At 41.3% G+C, this 20,304-nt stretch overlaps 1 protein-coding gene across 2 annotated transcripts in view; it reads left to right on the top strand.

The window, feature by feature from the left end:
- Positions 1 to 20,304, top strand: part of gas7a (growth arrest-specific 7a) — a 64,295-nt gene that overhangs the window by 12,691 nt on the left and 31,300 nt on the right. The window contains exons 1-5 of one of the 2 annotated variants that reach the window (XM_079874907.1): positions 4,118 to 4,276; positions 4,367 to 4,487; positions 12,853 to 12,921; positions 15,701 to 15,786; positions 19,872 to 19,940. In XM_079874907.1, the coding sequence (XP_079731033.1) occupies positions 4,388 to 4,487; positions 12,853 to 12,921; positions 15,701 to 15,786; positions 19,872 to 19,940 (324 nt within the window). In that variant the 5' untranslated portion in view covers positions 4,118 to 4,276; positions 4,367 to 4,387. Of the gene's footprint in view, positions 1 to 4,117; positions 4,277 to 4,366; positions 4,488 to 12,852; positions 12,922 to 15,700; positions 15,787 to 19,871; positions 19,941 to 20,304 lie in introns of those variants that run through there. The other variant, XM_079874906.1, reaches the window with a different exon arrangement.

Here is a 20,304-nt window from a genome sequence, read left to right as displayed (position 1 = left end):
GGGCTTGCCAGAGCAAGGTGTAGCCAATGGGAGCGTGGAGCCTATGGGTCGACAGGCTGAGATGGAGTCCTGGAGGGCCCAAGGTACAGCCAGGGGATCGACACACCTGGGCGGAGCTGGAGACCAGGAAGCCCAAAGTGGATCAGAGCAGCAGGGCAGAACCACAGAAGGCAGAGCCCAGAGGCTGAAGAGAGACAACGAGGGTGAGGCCGATGGGCGGAACCATTAGCAACGAAGGAGACTTGGAGATGAGAGGAACCAGTGGCGACAAAGGAGACTTGGAGATGAGCGGAACCAGTGGCGCCAAAGGAGACTTGGAGATGGACCGAACCATTAGCAACGAAGGAGACTTGGAGATGAGTGGATTCAGTGGTGACAAAGGAGACCTGGAGATGGACCGAACCATTAGCAACGAAAGAGACTTGGAGATGAGTGGATTCAGTGGTGACAGAGGAGACTTGGAGATGGACCGAACCATTAGCAACGAAGGAGACTTGGAGATGAGTGGATTCAGTGGTGACAAAGGAGACTTGGAGATGGACCGAACCATTAGCAAAGAAGGAGACTTGGAGATGAGTGGATTCAGTGGTGACAAAGGAGGCTTGGAGACAGGCAGAACCATTAATGACAGAGGAGACTTGGAGATGAGTGGAACCAGTGGCGACAAAGGAGACTTGGAGAGGGACTGAACCATTAGCAACGAAGGAGACTTGGAGATGAGTGGATCCAGTGGTGACAGAGGAGACTTGGAGATAGGCAGAACCATTAGCGACAGAGGAGACTTGGAGATGAGTGGAACCAGTGGTGACAAAGGAGACTTGAAGATGGGCGGAACCATTAGCAACGAAGGAGACTTGGAGATGAGTGGATCCAGTGGTGACAAAGGAGACTTGAAGATGGGCAGAACCATTAGCGACAGAGGAGACTTGGAGATGAGTGGATCCAGTGGTGACAAAGGAGACTTGGAGATGGGCAGAACCATTAGCAATGAAGGAGACTTGGAGATGAGTGGATCCAGTGGTAACAAAGGAGACTTGGAGATGGGCGGAACCATTAGCAACAAAGGAGACTTGGAGATGAGTGGATCCAGTGGTAACAAAGGAGACTTGGAGATAGGCAGAACCATTAGCAACGAAGGAGACTTGGAGATGGGCGGAACCAGTGGCGAATGAAGGAGACTTGAAGATGGGCGGAACCATTAGCGACAGAGGAGACTTGGAGATGAGTGGAACCAGTGGTGACAAAGGAGACTTGAAGATGGGCGGAACCATTAGCAACGAAGGAGACTTGGAGATGAGAGGAACCAGTGGCGACAAAGGAGACTTGGAGATGAGCGGAACCATTAGCAACGAAGGAGACTTGGAGATGAGAGGAACCAGTGGCGAATGAAGGAGACTTGAAGATGGGCGGAACCATTAGCAACGAAGGAGACTTGGAGATGGGCGGAACCAGTGGCGAATGAAGGAGACTTGAAGATGGGCGGAACCATTAGCAACGAAGGAGACTTGGAGATGAGAGGAACCAGTGGCGAATGAAGGAGACTTGAAGATGGGCGGAACCATTAGCAACGAAGGAGACTTGGAGATGAGAGGAACCAGTGGCGACAAAGGAGACTTGGAGATGAGCGGAACCAGTGGCGCCAAAGGAGACTTGGAGATGAGCGGAACCAGTGGCGCCAAAGGAGACTTGGAGATGGACCGAACCATTAGCAACGAAGGAGACTTGGAGATGAGTGGATTCAGTGGTGACAAAGGAGACTTGGAGATGGACCGAACCATTAGCAAAGAAGGAGACTTGGAGATGTGGATTCAGTGGTGACAAAGGAGACTTGGAGACAGGCAGAACCATTAGTGACAGAGGAGACTTGGAGATGAGTGGAACCAGTGGCGACAAAGGAGACTTGGAGATGGACTGAACCATTAGCAACGAAGGAGACTTGGAGATGAGTGGATCCAGTGGTGACAGAGGAGACTTGGAGATAGGCAGAACCATTAGCGACAGAGGAGACTTGGAGATGAGTGGAACCAGTGGTGACAAAGGAGACTTGAAGATGGGCGGAACCATTAGCAACGAAGGAGACTTGGAGATGAGTGGATCCAGTGGTAACAAAGGAGACTTGGAGATAGGCAGAACCATTAGCAACGAAGGAGACTTGGAGATGGGCGGAACCAGTGGCGAATGAAGGAGACTTGAAGATGGGCGGAACCATTAGCAACGAAGGAGACTTGGAGATGAGGAGAACCAGTGGCGACAAAGGAGACTTGGAGATGAGCGGAACCAGTGGCGCCAAAGGAGACTTGGAGATGGACCGAACCATTAGCAAAGAAGGAGACTTGGAGATGTGGATTCAGTGGTGACAAAGGAGACTTGGAGACAGGCAGAACCATTAGTGACAGAGGAGACTTGGAGATGAGTGGAACCAGTGGCGACAAAGGAGACTTGGAGATGGACTGAACCATTAGCAACGAAGGAGACTTGGAGATGAGTGGATCCAGGGGTGACAGAGGAGACTTGGAGATAGGCAGAACCATTAGCGACAGAGGAGACTTGGAGATGAGTGGAACCATTAGCAACGAAAGAGACTTGGAGATGAGTGGATCCAGTGGTGACAAAGGAGACTTGGAGATGGGCGGAACCAGCGGCGAATGAAGGAGACTTGGAGATGAGTGGATCCAGTGGTGACAAAGGAGACTTGGAAATGGGCGGGACCAGCAACGACAAAGGAGACAGAAGACTGGATGGCATCAGTGGGGACTGTAGACCATGAAACACTACATCATCCATCTCATCTAATAGTACGTCAGTGGGGACTTAGCTCAGCAAACTCAGCTGGAGGATGTGTGGGACTCCATGCCCTCGAACTACCTAATGCGACATACATTGGGGCTGGCTTAGGCTCTGGTCTGCAGTGGGCTCTGGCTCTGGGTCCTTGATGGGTGCGGGCAAGAACATCAACAGGTATGCAAATTCCAAGCAGAGGAGGATGATTCTCTTCATGTGAGATTCCCTGATCTCTGGTAAGTCCAGCCACCCATAATAGTTAGCCCCAATCCAAGAAATTGATTTCAGAGTGATGTCATCAATGTTGGAGAGCTTGGCCAACTCCCAGAACCGGGCGGAATACCCCAACAAGGGAAGACCTTCTCTAACGAGATCAGTGAAAGCATCAGCTAGACCATGTTTTTTTTGTGTTCCAGTATTCTATAACATCAGGTCAGGCAAAGGAAGATGAGATGGAGAGGTGGATCCAGATGCAGATGTAAAACTTTATTTATAAACAAAAACAAAGATAATCTCATATCAGGAGTAGTCAAACACCTAACAGCTTTGGCATCAGAACAGAATCAATACTTGACGAAACTGAAAAGAAACACAAGGCTATAAATACACAGCGGCAAACAAGCTATATTATTCAGACACAGGAGAACTGAATGGTATATAATTCCACATAAGAGTCCTTTTACAAAAAATCTAGGCAGACCATGACAATGTTTTAATAAGATAATATTTAAATGCTTAAAATAATGTAGTTTTTATTGTTGGGGCTAATTCCACATCACGTAACAGGTTAAACAAATGATATAATACACTAGATGCGAAATGGCTAAAATATCATATCAAGTTTTTTTTTCAGGCAGGATCACGATCTTATCACAATTCGTTTTCATGTTGGATTTTGAGTCTATTTTGCAAGTCACTGAGCAATACAGCCAGACAAATTTCCCTATTTTAAAATGTAGTAACAAAAGAAAAAAGATAAACAATGACAGACCATTTAGACCAAAGGTGGGTGATACGACCAAAATCTTATTTCACTTTATTTTATTTAACTATTTTATATTTGTTATTAAAATTAAGGATAAAGATGCAAATGACAAATTAGGACAAATACAATATATGGTTCAAATGTAATGCTTTAATGTTTCAGCTACAGTACTTGTTTAAAAGTAGCATTAAAGCTACTGAAGTTATTCAGTCAAGACCAGTAAGTGTTTTCTCTAGTATTTAACGACATAGATTGCAGTAGGTTTATAGGCTGCCTGTCACTTTAAGACCAAAAGCGCGGATACTGACACACATGTATAATATTCTGACACGCATCAGAACTATTTACATTCACTTAACATATAAATGACTGTGTTTATGTAAAGCTTGTGTGTATTTGACAGTTTGAACGCAATATAAGACGCGAAAGAGAACTTAGTTCACTACTTACGTGGCGCTGTCTGGCTTTTGTTGTGCACGCGCTTCGGGTGAACGCGCTCAGAAAGCTTATGTGAGCTTATGTCAAGCTTTATTATAAATTTATTTATTTATTTCAGTTTATATTTATATCTATTCATCTTGTTGCTGCTTGTTTCTGTAGCAGAAGCCAGTAGTCTGCTGTATGCCAACAGAGGAAATCGAGAATGCGTCTCTTCCTGTGGGTTGGAAAAGCTACAGATCACCTGAGGGACGGAAATACTATGTCAACCCAAGCACTAAAGGTATTGATGCCCTCTGTGTCTTTGTTTATGTCAGTAAGCTTGTTTTGGCTGTCTAGAGTTTGAGCAGTATTTTTATGGAAGCTGCTATATTTTCTTTTTTTTTAAGTTGCCAAAGCTTTTTTCTTGTCCCTTCTCGGAATAGGCTCGCTGAATCTATATATCTGTTTTAAGAGACAAACAAAAACAAAGACGTTCGGTGATTTATTCATTCAAAGGTGTACATTTTGTAGAGAGACATTACAATAAAACAACAATGAAAAAACACATTAAAAAGCATATATTCAAATGGCTCATAACATTTAAAAAAGACAGTACAAATAATATCTCAAGAAAAAGGTTCTCACAAGAAAAGGCGCTCTCTTGTGTGAGAACCTTTTTCTTGAGACAATTTTTTGTTTGTTCGGAGGAAGGCATTTGTGGCCAAAACACGGGTTTGCAGCCAATTATTTGCACTATCTTTTTGAAATGTTCTATTATGAAATAGCAAGTTGAATAATTTTATTTATTTATTTTTCTGAATTGGATTATTGTTTTTGGGTTGTCTATAGTGCTTTGAAAATGAAACGGCATTCCTTTCAATAAAAGTGCGGGTTTTCCTGATAATACTGCAACTTTAGCCAGCATATCTTTTATGTTGCTGATATACTGATGCTTTAGGGAAAAATTATGCTTTTGGGCAATGTGCCATAGAGATAAAAACACTATGTATGTGCTACTAATGTTCTGTGCTTTGAGAATCCCGGTCAGGGTTTGTGGCATGGTACAGTGATGGCATCATAATATCTCAATTTCAGTTAGTCTGAAACAAATGCAGTGGTTTTTATAAAGACCAGTCACCTGTGCACGTGACATGAATGGTCATAATGTATATAAAAGTAAAAAAGCTCCGAGCTAATTTCATTGCCCTTTCCAAATTTATCTCATTTACTGGTCTTTTCACTGCTGCTGTGGTACCAGCTACAGTGATTCATTCATATACCCTCAGGCTTCTTTTTACATGTGTGCGTTGCCTGATAAAAATGCGAAACGTTGATAAGGTATCTCAGAATGTTGTTGTGTAATCATAGAATCCAGTTCTTCCACGTACGGCGCCACAGGCTGGAAAACTTCATTAGCATTCTCCATCATCTTTATAGCCTATTCATCTGAAGAGGGACAAATCAAGCTTATCTGGATTAATCTGATAGTCTTCTCGTGTCCCTTCTCACACACTGTTTTCATATTTCTTCTTCCTCTTTTCTGACAAGCCCCAGCACGCTGCCTGGGACGTATAAAGCTGCAATGACCTCTTGTTTTCCACTGAAGCGTAATTGAAGTGAATTTTGAATTCATGGCGGTTTAGTCATGCCAACTATCAGCAATTTAGAAGTTCAGAAGCCAAAGGACATTTCGTATAATGCAGGATAAAGACCAGATGGATAGAAAGACGCACAAACTATACTGTATAAAGGCATGTTCAGCGAATATTTTCTTCAAACAATATTGGCGCTGTAATGTGGTAGTTACAAAGATATCCAGCCGAACCTTGACACCTTGGTTCGACTAACCCTTTCGTTTGGGATTTTGATATTATATCCTGATGTTGTTTTTGCTCTTCAGGTAACTGGATGTTGTGAAGGTTAAACTTTACTTTAAAACAGCCATGGTGTTCAATGGTCTTTTGTAAACATGTGCTGTGTATTTCTGTTCATTCTGAGCTGGCACCCAGCATGATTCTCTAACAGTCTGGCACTAAACTATGACTGCCCTGTAAACACTGGCAGAACTGTCCAGAGGCGATCTGTTTGTACAGCGCCGCAACCATGTGCTGCTGTTCTTCCACTGTAAACACTTTCTCTCTATGCTTATGCTTTGTTTCTCTTTGCTGAAAAAAATTAAATGCTGTAGTCTATTCTGGACTGGTTCTTATTTGATCTACTAAATTAGACCTGCGGTAATTTTAACATGTACTGTATCTTTTGGGCATCGAATTGTTATCAAATATCCATGGGAGCTTTCAGAACTGTCAGAATAAGAACTGTTAATAGATCAGTGGTTCTCAGCTGGTTTTGATTCAGGAGTAGTTCCGACCGACCAGCCGTTTCATTCGGGGCCCCTCCAGAGGACAGGATGTCCATCGCAGCATCGTAGGGTGAGCTGGGCTCTGGAGATGACGACTCAGCTGCGCTGCCTCCCTCTGGGTGACCAGCGTTGCCCGAGCCGGAACCAGGGATGGCAGCTATGCTTAAAAAGGCCGCTGAGGCAGTAGGGCTCGAGTGGAACGAACCACCGTGTTCCGAACTGTCTCGGTTGGATGATTGGTTTCTCGGAGCGGGTCGGTCTGTTTCTCAGCCCACCGCTCCGTTACCTTTCTTTCCTGAAGTGCATGAGGAGTTGACAAAGACATGGACGGCACCTTTCTCTGCCAGAAATCGCCTGAGTAGCTCCTCCCCCCTCACCCAGGTCTCAGCGTGGAGCCGGCCGCAGAAGGTGTGTGTGTGTCTGTTCTGCTGCTGGCTCCCAGAAAAGCAGAGCCAGCGGTACCCACATACTCAAAGAAATAGCAATTTCTCTCGTTACTGGGCCCCAAGAGGGCTAGTCTGGCGGTGTGTGACCCTGCAAAGCCTTGCACCCTTCAGCCCCCTCTTATTCGCCAGCCAGCAGCTGGGTGCGGTTCGAGGACCCGGTCATCTGCCTTCTCACGCATCCCCTGCCACTTAGTAGAGTCAGGTAAGTGTTGTACTGCACACTCAGACCCCGCTTCGGGCCGCCTTCGGGCCTCTCGAACTGGGTCCCTGTCCTCCACCTCGCTGTCCTTGGTCCCTGGCCCTGGCCCGGTTTGTGGGAACCTAAAAATGCTTCCCAAGGTTCCTACCTCTCCTACAGGACCAGGTGGTGAGCCTGCAAGCACTGCCCCGGAGGAGGCAGACCCAGCCCTGGCTTTTCTCTGTTCGTCCGCTCCATTGTGGTTATACATGCTCAGAATGCAAAGCCTGGATCTCAGACCAGCTCTTGTCTGTTACGGAGACCAGCAGAAGGGAAGGCTGTTTCCAAGCAGAGGTTGGCCCACTGTAATAGTGGTTGCCTTCATCTTGGTGAAGATTCCCAAGATGCACGTGCCCACCTGGGTGGTGAGCTCCTCCAAAGTGAGAATTGCTCCTTCTTAGGCGTTGACACAATGTGCCTTGCTGACAGATGTTATTAAAGTTGGGGGCTGGGCGACACCTATCAAACATCCACTAGAATATAGCCAATGTGTCGAACCGCTGCTTTCCATGGGCTCCCTTCACATGAAGTCAGTTTCACTGTAAGCCCGGTTCGAAGTGTCGGCTTGCTGTGCCATTCCCCTCCTATGGACTGAATACGTGCGCAAATTTGTTCCAGTGAGTTCCCCTTGTTATCTGAACCCTGTTGAGTTCCTCCATACCCTTTGGCTTCGGACGTGGCGCAGCGTCCGAAGCCAGGCCTTTCACTCGCATGCACTGGTGGAACCTGTGTTAGGCTGGGTCAATATGTTGTGATCCCTACGGCGATCCCATATGTGTATTCCACGGTACGGCTCCCTCCGGCGAGCCTGTGTTTTCACTGTTCGGTTGATCCTCCCCCTGTCATAGGCTGGAGTCATCCCAGTGACACTCCATATGTTGTACTGCCCGGTCATTTGCCCAGTCCATTTGTGTTTTCTCCACGTTACCTCCCTTCGGTCAGAATGTGGCTTCCGCAGCGTCCCTTCCTTCCATTGATAGGGTACGCTTTCCCAGTGGTCCTGTGGAACAGCAGTGACTTCCCTGGCCTAAGCCCTGTCCCTTTTGTCTAGGCACTTGAAGGTGGCTGCTCTAGTGGCGTTTTCATGGGGGATCCCATTCAGTCGACGACGACTACGTTGAATGTGAACGACTGAAAGGGAATGTCTCGGTTGCGTATGCCACCCTCGTTCCCTGAAGGAGGGAACGGAGACGTAGTCCCTTTGCCACTATTGCTGGACCACCACTGACTCCGAGTTACGCTCGGCACCTCAGCGAAAAAGCAACTAGTGCGTGCATCCACTTCCGTATTTATGCCGCGCCGTGGTGGCGGAGTGTGTGATGCAAATCACGCAAGCCAATTTCATTGGCTCGTTTCAATAGTACTCGAAGATGACTGGCTCCCTAAGCGTGATCCCATTCAGTCGACGTCGACTACGTCTCCGTTCCCTCCTTCAGGGAACGAGGGTTGCATACGCAACCGAGACGTTCCTGTCTCTATAAATCCCCTCCTTCTGAAAAGTGCAGTGTGCTCTGATTGGACGGCTGGATGAGTGTGTTGTGATTGGTCAACATAACCGCCAGTTAGGCCTAGGCCTCACCCCCTTTATTTTGCTAATTTATGAATACTCGCCGTTAACAGTCACTCTGTAGTTCATGCAGCAGCCTCCACAGCAGCAGAAGCCTCCACCAGGTCCTAGTACCTGGCCGGTAGAATGTTATATTTATTTAGTGGGGGCGCTGTTGTCATAATATTAAAATGAAAAGTAGAATACTCAGATGTTAACTTGATGTTACTTCAGTTTATGAATAAACAAAGCAGTAATTGATGTCTTAAATGACAAAAGTAAAGATGAAAAACCGCACTCTCAGGTTCTATTTTCATACATTTATTATTACCATGTCCTCACAGACGCGTTTCGGCCTAAGCCATCATCAGTGTGTACTATGAAACACCGAAAAGATTGTTTTTTTAAAAAGAAACACCTCACAGGTGAACCTCATTCCGCAAATCATCAGCACCTTCAGGTGCATCAAGTTACCAACATTGTGGAAACACCAGGAATAACACAACATACCATATGTAATATCCATGTGACCCTTATGAACAATTTATACAAAAAAAATAAAAAATAATAATAATTTCAAATTACATGATTTCATAAAAAATAATAATTCAAAGGCAATTCTTCATTTAAACCATTAGGGTATACTGTTTGAAGTGTATAAACAAATTAATTTCAGAATGCATGATAAATAAAAAAAAATAAATAAAAAAAATAAATAATAATATTAATTTCAAATTACATGATTTCATAAAAAACAATTCAGAGACAGTTCTTCATTTAAACCATTAAGGTATACTGTTTAAAGTGTAAAAACAAATTAATTTCAGAATACATGGTAAATACAAAAAACAAAACAAAAAAAAAAAACAAAAAAAATTTCGAATTACATGATTTCATAAACAATTCAAAGGCAATTCTTCATTTAGACCATTAGGGTATACTATTTGAACTGTATAAAGAAATTAATTTCAGAATACATGGTAAATACATTTTTACATGATTTCAATGACAAATTACATGATTTCATAAAAAACTATTCAAAGGCAATTCTTCATTTAAACCATTAGGGTATACTGTTTGAAGTGTATAAATCCAAAATGCCTCTCGCTGAAGAAGGTAACGCTCCCTATTTCCACCCCGTTGAAAAGGTTTAACTAACTCAATGCCTTGAAATTTCAAAGTACAGATATCATGTCCAAACTCATTAAAATGTCTCGCCACGGGTGACTTAATATCGTGATTGCGTATGTTACTTTTGTGTTCGTGTAATCTTGTTCTTAACTCTCTTTTTGTTTTACCAACATAACAGAGCCCACATGGGCATTTGAGCAAGTAAACAACAAAGGACGTACGGCAAGTAATTCTCCCTCTCACAGAGAATGTCTTGCCGGTCCGTGGATGTGAAAAGGAATTACCCATAAATAATCATCGCATTACAATTAATGCAACTCCTACAAGGGAAATTGCCCGGATCAAGGGCTGTAAGCCAATTGGTAGGCGAAGTGTAAGAATCAGCTCTAACCAGCATCTCTCAAATTACGTGATCTCTTATAAGCAAAAAGCGGAGGGTTTTGAAAAGTCTGGCCGATCTGTGTGTCACTCGATAAAATATGCCAATGTTTATTCACTATTGATTTGATCTTACCCGAAAGGGGAGAAAATGTCGTAGATAAGACAACTCGATTATCTGAAATGACTGTTTTTTTCTTAAAAAGTGATTCACGTTTCTTTATACAGTTCAAATAGTATACCCTAATGGTCTAAATGAAGAATTGCCTTTGAATTGTTTATGAAATCATGTAATTCGAAATTATGATTATTTTTTTTTTATTATTATTATTTTTTTTTGTTTGTATTTACCATGTATTCTGAAATTAATTTGTTTTTACACTTTAAACAGTATACCTTAATGGTTTAAATGAAGAACTGTCTCTGAATTGTTTTTTATGAAATCATGTAATTTGAAATTAATATTATTATTATTATTATTATTATTATTTTTTTTATTTTTTTTTTATTTTTTTTTTGTATTTATCATGCATTCTGAAATTAATTTGTTTATACACTTCAAACAGTATACCCTAATGGTTTAAATGAAGAATTGCCTTTGAATTATTATTTTTTATGAAATCATGTAATTTGAAATTATTATTATTTTTTTTTTTTTTTGTATAAATTGTTCATAAGGGTCACATGGATATTACATATGGTATGTTGTGTTATTCCTGGTGTTTCCACAATGTTGGTAACTTGATGCACCTGAAGGTGCTGATGATTTGCGGAATGAGGTTCACCTGTGAGGTGTTTCTTTTTAAAAAACAATCTTTTCGGTGTTTCATAGTACACACTGATGATGGCTTAGGCCGAAACGCGTCTGTGAGGACATGGTAATAATAAATGTATGAAAATAGAACCTGAGAGTGCGGTTTTTCATCTTTACTTTTGATAAACGTTTTTTATTACTCGCACCCATAAACTATTTTGAGAGTTGAGCGCGCCTGCTCTTAATACTGTCTTAAATGACAAGCATTACACTTGTACATTAAATAATTTTATATTTCAGTTTTTTAATTTCAGTTTTTTAATCTGTTTTTTAATCATCCAATTTTATCAAATGGATGATGAAAATAACTTGAATACAAGAAGATCTAAAATAATATGTAGATTTTTTATTTGAAGCTAAAGACCACATCAGCTAAAGTCATGCCACCCGCACTTCATGTGTTGACGATGTACAAAAGTTGCTTTAAAGGGGTGGTATAATACCCTTTTCACAAGATGTAAAATTAGTGTGTGATGTCTCCAGAGTGTGTATGTGAAGTTTTAGCTCAAAATACCCCTCAGATATTTTTTCATAGCATGTTAAAATTGTCACTTTTTGTCTGTCCCTTTAAATGCAAATGAGCTGCTGCTCCCGGCACAGAGGGCGGAGCTTCAACAGCTCTTGTGTTACCAGAAGCTCATGCACTTAAAATTTAAAAAACGTTTTGCCTTTTATGTTCAAACCGGAGTCAGACAAAGATTGAGAGACTCAAGAAGTGACAACATGTAGACAACATTTCTGAATGGTTTTTTGATGAATTTATGTAGCTTGTCATGATAATCTATAAATCACGTTCCTGGGGGGTGGGGTTTATGTAAATTCTAGGGTTGGTGATGTCACTAACCCTGGAGGAATGTCGTGTAGTCTCTACCAGCCGTTTGTTGTAAAAAGCAATTTCTTTAAAAGCAAATATCTCTCTTTGCTTTGAACTTTGAAGCATTGCAACTTTGCAGATGTTGTTTATGCTCAAACAGCAACATTACACACTAACAAAATAGACAAAATTATTAGCATGACATACACATGTATTTACACATAGAACAAACACTGGGTGTATTCGTTTTAGTTATAATACCAAATGAATTTGCATGAAAATACCATAACGGTTTATTGGAGACACAACTATTAACGTCAACAACAAAACTTATGGGCAGCAGTTTATTTTCACTTTTAGAAGTTTTTAAATCGGTGTTATCCTGATTGTGTACAATTATATAACCTCATTTAAAAAAAGAAAATTGCAGTTAGCATTGCTTTTTTCTGCGGATCATGACCCTATCACAACAGACAGAGAACCACTGCTGTACAGCCCTGGATGGCCTATCTGAGGCTGATTAGAAAATTATGTTTGCACAAGAATGTTTCTGTGTGGGAAAATCGTTTTTGACTGAGTGCTTGGAATGAGGGATGCTGTTTTGCAAGAGTTAGCATAAAAAAATCCATCTTGATTCACAGGAAACATGGGGCGACTATGTAAGAAAAATATGGTAACAATTTTCAGCCATGGCTGTGAAAAAGAAACATTGCTTTTACAATGTTATTCAGTAACTGCCCCCTACTTGGGCTGACTATGATATTGATTGAAGAAGAGCTTTAGTTTTATTTAATCAGAAACAGTAGTATGGTAGCTCAAAGACAGAAAGACAATTTATGTGTACCGTCCTAAACCTAATGTAGAGCAATCAAAACTAGTATGCACTACCAATATGAGTGGGGCATCAAACTGTAAATAATGCCTGTGTTTGTGTTAGAGACAACGTGGGAACGGCCAAGCACATCCACCACCATCTCGAAAGCTACTGGGTCTCACCGACACTCAGGTAATATTTCCAAAAGAGCTTGGAAACAATATTGATTTTCAATTTAACAAAATAGCTTTTATTATATAGATACAGAGTTTACAGCTTCCACCGTTTTACAGTTTGCATCTTATATTCAAGAGACAATCTAATGAAACCTTGACAAACACAATTATGTTATTGCTAAAATACAGTACATTTATTGCTAAATCATGCGATGACATACTCAGATCAATAAATCAAGATTTGACCATTTTAAGATTATCTAAATGGGTTCATAACTTTATCATTACCTGCTTTGGCCATTAACAGTTAAAGGCAAACATTTTAATTTTAAATTGCACTGGACAAAAATGTAATGAGAGAACAGGGGTTTTCCTGGACCTAAGAAAAGGAACACGGTCATCCACACACACAGCACACAATTTCATAAGAATAAACTTTAGAATAAACTGTTTAATGCAATGCTAATTGGCACAGCCTTATGCCTTATTAGTGTATAGAATGCTATAAAATAACATATTTTCTGCTACATTCTGTGATAAGAAGCTACATCAGGTCACAAAAGGAAGTTATTTAAGACACATGACTAATGTTGCATTGTGAGGTTGGAACAAACATGGTATTAATGTAATAAATTGTTGTGTTTTGATGCTATGCTAAGATAACATGCTAGCTAGCATTTATGCACCTGTTGCTTGGATCAATTATGTTTTATGACTAATTTTAAAGAGTAAATCCACTTAAGATCACTGGAATATTTATTTAATGGAAGGGCATTTGATACAGAGACAAAGAATGTGAAGTTAGAAGTTTGATCAAAGAAATAAGGGATTTTACAGCTCTACCACAGTCATCAACAAGCATGCCATGCCACCATTACAAGCATAGCAGTCATCTCAGAAATCAAATCAAATGGTCAAATAAAGCTAAGGTGGGAAAATATTCATTTTGGGGGCCACCAAAATATTAGAATATTATATTAGAAATGAGGTAGAAATAGAAGGGGAATGTGATAGAGCTGTAGAGAGAGTCAAATGTGAACAGAGACAAAGAAAGAATAATACATGGAGGGCAGTAATATAGAATAAAAAGATAGTAAAACGATAGAGGACATGGTGGAGAGAGGCACAAGAGGTGACATAGTTGACAAAGGTTTAAATAGTAGACATGTTGGAAGATAACAGACTGAGAATCAGAGACATGGGAACAGCAGTAAGAAAAAGAAGAGAGAATGTAGTCTGTTTATCAAATGCTGGATGTCAGTGCTTATATCAGGGAAGGCTGGCTCATTAATGCTCTGACTGTGTGTGTTTCTTCAGCCCTGAGGGAGGGAGAGGGACAACTCAAAGAAGAACAACATTGTACCACAGCCTCCATCATAATAATCACTCACCACTGGACACAGTCACTGAACACGCACACACAGGCTGTTCAGCCTTTGCGAGAGCTGAACGTTAGCCATCTGTGGGCCATGGGGCCAGACTCAGTGATATGAATACCATTTGGACATTATGTATTATCTTGCACGTTAGCTTCAGTGTAGTGTCAATAAGGGTTTGTGTGCACGCGTCACTGCTCGCATAGGCTGTTGAAAACATAAAACAAGCTCCATTCCAAAATACAGACTACTGTCTAAAACAGGGGTTCTCGACTCTGGCCCCCGAGGTCCACAGAGCTCCAACCCTAATCAAACACACTTGAACAAATTAGTCAATGTCTTCAGAATTATTAGAAAGTTGCTGGAAGGTAGTTTAAAAAGGCTGGATATCAACTCGGCAGGAAAGTGCGTTTTGGTTGATCATATCACAAGTAGATGAGGGAGACGTATTCCTGTTTACACCTGATGTTTTAATTTGTCTCTTTTGTCTCTGATATCTTCAAAGGGAGGGTCTATGGGCGGGTAAATGTGTTGTTGTTTTTTTTTTCCGTTTTTTAGATCTTTCGATCCAAAGGACAAAATAAACTTTTTATTTTTATTTTAACTTCTTATGTGCAATTTACATGTGTACACGCCCCGAGACGACGGAAAAACACACAGAGAGCAGCAGCTTTCATTTCTGCTCTGATAGACACATTTAGAAATGATTAGATATCAGGGATGATGAGAGAACGTTGTGCTTGGTACGTTTTTCATCTTCAAACCAAACTCGGGTCTTCAGCCCTCAGAGTTTAAATCCCGTCTGGCTAGCACGCTTCCCTTAATGTTTTCTTATTAAGTCATTAGGCAGAGAGTAGGCGGTCTTTTGTGGCTGTTCGAACACATTCGACCACATGAGAATTTGCACTAGGAAAGCAATCTAGTCAAATGCATTTTCGACTTCCTCTGGAAGTGGTCGAAACGTTTTAGACCCCATTTACAGCTGTATTTAGCGCCGTGCACTTGTGATCCGATCGACCAAAACGCATCTTAATACCAGGTGTAAACAGGGCCTTATGAAGCACAGCTCACACAGTCAAGTTACTTTGAAATCAAGAAACTTTCTGTTGGTCATCGCTGTGAACCAAATTGAGCCTGTTCTGAAATCTGCATGGGGAACGCCAATCCTCACACCAAACCTGTGTACTTTTCAAATGACTGGATTTTGCACTATTAAAATATAGCAAAAAAAAAAAAGTAAAAAGATCCCCCTTATGATTGGCTCCCGGTCCCATGAGATTCTTTCTGAGATTAAACCAGCAACCATCTGGTTATCAGTCTTGAAATTGAATCACTATCGCACACCAACTTTTGAACATACAGTATGTGAGGGAAACCTATGAGGTTAATGAAGACTCACAGTCTGCCTCTATGTTGCAGTAAATGGTCGTCAGTCTCTCGGAGCCTCTGGTCATGTGCTGGAACATCCAGATGTGTCCCTAAGGAAGACCAACATAAGCAACCAGGTACAGTCCCATTTCGAGATATCCCCTGCTCATGAATATATCATAAAGTAAATCTGAACTTCTGTGGAGTATCTGTGGAACGATTCCAAGAATAACTCGCAAACAGTTTACAAAAACCAAATGATTTGGTCTTCCATTGCTGCTTGGATTCTGACAGAAATATATGAGTCAGTAGATCTGGTGCCATCTGCGCCAATCTGGGGACAGTAACAGTTAAAGATGGTGAAGCAGGGCCAAGTAAAGCCCTCCCTATCCCACGTGATCTACGAACAGCCAGACAAGGGCAGCTCATGCCATCAGCAAATGGGAGCGGCAAAGAGTGGGCCATATGGGCGGCCCAGTTCTGGATCCTTTTACGCTGTTAGAGTTTGATCTCAGGCCAGGATTGGGAAGGTGTTGGGTTTTAAGCGGAGCTGGTGAGGGTTAGACGGATAGGACGAGGTACGCTGTGAGAGTCTGGGGTGCGGAACAGTTATCGAGCGGGACCGGGTGAGCGGCGAGGAACGGAACCGCAGGTTGCGGGCCTGCGCTGACATGTTCTGCAGGACGGTAAGACAGAAAGTGTGTGGTTGTGCACGTTCATTAGCTTCTCGTTATCCGGAGTGCTGTGCATGCTGGATTTTTGGCCATGTTTTTTATTAGAATGATGGAGTGTGTACATAGGTGTACAGACGCGCTGCAAATAATGCAAACATGCACTATGCTAGTACAGTTAAGCACAGAGGGGAGGCAGTGTAGTTTGATGCATGCTGGGAGATGTTTGCTTATGCACATGCTAAGCACAAAGTCTCTAACACCTGCTAACACAAGGATGGTGATGCAGCGTCTGCAGCTTGAAATAAGGCACATACACACACTTGCACTCACCAGCTTTGGACACATACACACAGGCACACCTCTCTCGAAGCACTAATACTGATGCAAAATGAATACAGATACCTTGAAGCATCAGCCAGTCTGAAAGATAAGCTCACACCAACACACACACACACACACACACACACACACACACACACACACACACACGGGCGGTGAGAAATGCTTTGTTTTCGCTGGTCATGTGTTTTTTTTTTCTCGTCTGACAGCATGCTGTTGTTTGCAGCTTACCTCCAATGATAATTAGCCCCATTTCCCCCCCTCCTCCCTCTCTCTCCTCCCCTCCTCTCTGCTCAAACACACGTACGTTGTACAGAAGGAAGAGGGTGTGTGGTTCTGTTTCAGTAAATCATTTGCCTCCCATCATTTTTCTCTCCTTATGTTTAACCTTATTTTGTGTGTTATTAATATTATTATTTAAATTAGTGGTGTTTGCTAAGACACATCGCTTTTACTATCGCTTATTGAGCTTTGGCTCATTGCTCACTTCACACCTTTTGTACTGTGAATGATACCTCAATTATGTAGATTGTTGAGGGGATGTGTGTTATTACTTTTCTAAGACATATAATGATCTTTTTGTCTGGCATGCAATCAAACTGTTGAAAAAACCCACAGATTTACCCTGAAAATTGAGACCCGAGTCATGTCTAAAGACTAGAATATCTTAGAGACTTGGGGGTGGACTCTTTTGACTTGGACCAGTAAGCAACTGCCTAGCAACCACCCTGAACTCCCTAGCAACCGCATAACAGCACGCTAACAACCACTAAGAGCATTTTTCTCAGCTGTTCTTAATAATATCTTGTACGGCTCTTTTTAAAGGACAAAAACTCTGGTTGTCTGTTTTTATCTTCCTGTTTTCTTGAGTGAATTTCACAAAAGAAATGTCCAGCCAATATTTTACCCCAGAATTAAGAGAAAATTTTTTCGATTTACTTGTTTATTTAATTATTTATTCACTGTGACTTTGTTTACATGATAATTAATCATATTTTCCCCAAAATTTTAATTAAACTTACATTTGGAAAACAAATGAGATTTTTTACAGTAGAAAATGTGCTATAAAAATTGGAATCGATTAATGCAGTATTTAGAAATAAAAATTTTAATGGTCCAAAAAACAGGTTGTCTTTTTTTTGACTCTTTTACGCATAGAGGTCACTACAGTGGACAGCTATTCAAAAAGCATTTTCTTGCGTATGCATGGCTTTTGATGGTGTAGTTGCACATCTACTTCCACGGTGGACTCTAGTGCATCCTATACACTGCCACCAAGGTACTAAAAATACAAGATGGCCGACGGCCAGTCAGATATGCCAAGTTTCTTTGGAAAATCAATCCATTCCTTCTATGAGACTCTTGCAGGTAAAACAAAATGTTGTAGCATCAAGTATCATCTAATGAGTCATATCATTGTTAAAGTTTCCAAGTATTGATTTTAGATTGGGAGGGAATTTTGATTAATCATCTGTCCACTAAATTGGACGTCATGCATCACTAGCTATATTTCAGCTACAATTCATACTATTACTGTGACTGCTGTTCTTGAAAATACTTCATCCGCAGTAACTGTTTTGGCTGTAAATAAATGTATTTGTGACCCTGGATCACAAAAATAGTCACATGTCGCACGCGTATATTTGTGGCAATAGCCAACAATACATTGTATGGGTCAAAAAATTATCGATTTTTCTTTTATGCCAAAAATCTTTATGATATTAAGTAAAGATCAAAGAACATTTATTTATGTGAGTGAATGCAGCACAATCGCGAATATAAATGGACAACTTTAAAGGTGATTTTCTCAATGTTTTGCACCCTCAGATTCCAGATTTCCAAATAGTTGTATCTCGGTCAAATATTGTCCTAACATAACAAACCATACATCAACGGAACGTCTATTTATTCAGCTTTCGGATTATGAATAAATCTCAATTTCAAATTTTTTTTACCCATGTGTCTGGTTTTGTGGTCACATTTGTTATTAGATTACATCAGTTACATCAAAAAAAGTAATCTGATTACATAAAGCACATTACTTGTAATGTGTTACTTTACTCGTTACATCAAAAAGTAATCTGATTATGTATTACAAGTAACACGCATAACATAATCAGATTACAATATGAGGATATAATTCCATCAAAGATCTCTACGACCTGTCAATGTACAACTCTGTGGAAACCCAAATCAGATAATGTAGAAAACTGAAAACATTCATTTGTAGCTGAAATATAGCTAGTGATGCATGATGTCCAATTTAGTGGACAAATGACCTCCGACACCTCCAACACTGCTCATTTCAGATGAGACTGAAAACACCTGATCGCTGATTGTTTTTCCACAGTCTGAAAACATCAACAGATCAATGGAGATTTCAGTCTGAGGTTTTCTACGGTAGAAATATGTCCATTTTGATCATAATCAGAATTAGCAGCTAATAAGGGTAAATCTACATACTCCAGTAGACTGGGGGGACCGTGAGTATTTTATCTGATTTGGGTTTCCACAGAGTTGTACATTGACAGGTCGTAGAGATCTTTGATGAAATTGAAGCTGTATTATATATATTTTTTGTATGTATTTTATAATTTTCACATGATTTTATACCACTTTATTCATTGGTTTGTAAATACACACAGTATGTGTTATTACTGTATTATGTTTAATATGGTATCTCCTCAGTTAAAACCAAAAATGCATACTATCCATCTGAAAATCTGTTTTGTACGGAGCCCCTGAGGGGACCTTTGCAAAAAAACAAACAAAAAAAATTCCTCACTGAGAAAACAAACAAACACATTATTACTATTTTGGGGTAAAATATGACCTGGACGTGTTCTTGTCAGGTTTCATGAGATTAACCCTCTTTTCTGTTGACTGTGTGCCCTTTTAACTGTTACTGAAGTCTCGTGTACCTCACCTACTCTCTCTGCCTATGTCTCTCACTCCCTCTCACTCCGTCACGCTTCCACGACCCCCCTCCCCCTGAGACCCCCACCACACACACACACACACTCCACTCTGCATCGCTTGCCACAGCAACAGAGCCAGGCAGTCAGACCGCACGCGGGAGTCGAGCGAAAAGAGTGCAAAAAGAGTGAGCCAGCGAGAGAAAGAAAGAGAGGAGGCACGGATCAATGGAGATGGAGGAAAGCTTTGATGCGGAGGGCAGTTTTGATGATGCCTCCTGTCTGTCCCCCCAGAGCCCAGGGTCCACGTCCCCGGCCAGGAGGCAGAATAAGGAGAAGGAGATCAAGGAGACCAAAATCACTGTGAGTACTGACAATTGATTACAGATAGACACCTATACACTCACACTGCTGTCAAGTAGACATATATATGAGACGCTCTGTATGCTCTTAATTCCATCAGTCACTCGATTTATTAGCTTTAATCATAATGTTGATCAGAAAGAGTGTTTTGCAGAACTGGCCACTGGGAATTCAAATCAGTGTTTCCCTGAAGTGTTTCACAGATGTGAAACATCTGATCAGGGTTTTGTGCCATGCACTCTTTTCACTGGTTTGTGTCTATGTGTGTGTGTGTTTCATGAGTGATGTTGCTGGAAGTTTGTGTGTGCGCTTCTGTGAGTCTGAAGATGCACTATGACTAGTGGATTACATCACCACTGTTTTG

Source organism: Squalius cephalus (genome assembly GCF_949319135.1).
Source record: "Squalius cephalus genome assembly, chromosome: 1".
In the NCBI taxonomy this organism is placed as follows: Eukaryota; Metazoa; Chordata; class Actinopteri; order Cypriniformes; family Leuciscidae; genus Squalius; species Squalius cephalus.
This window is presented reverse-complemented; position numbering and strand designations above follow the sequence as displayed.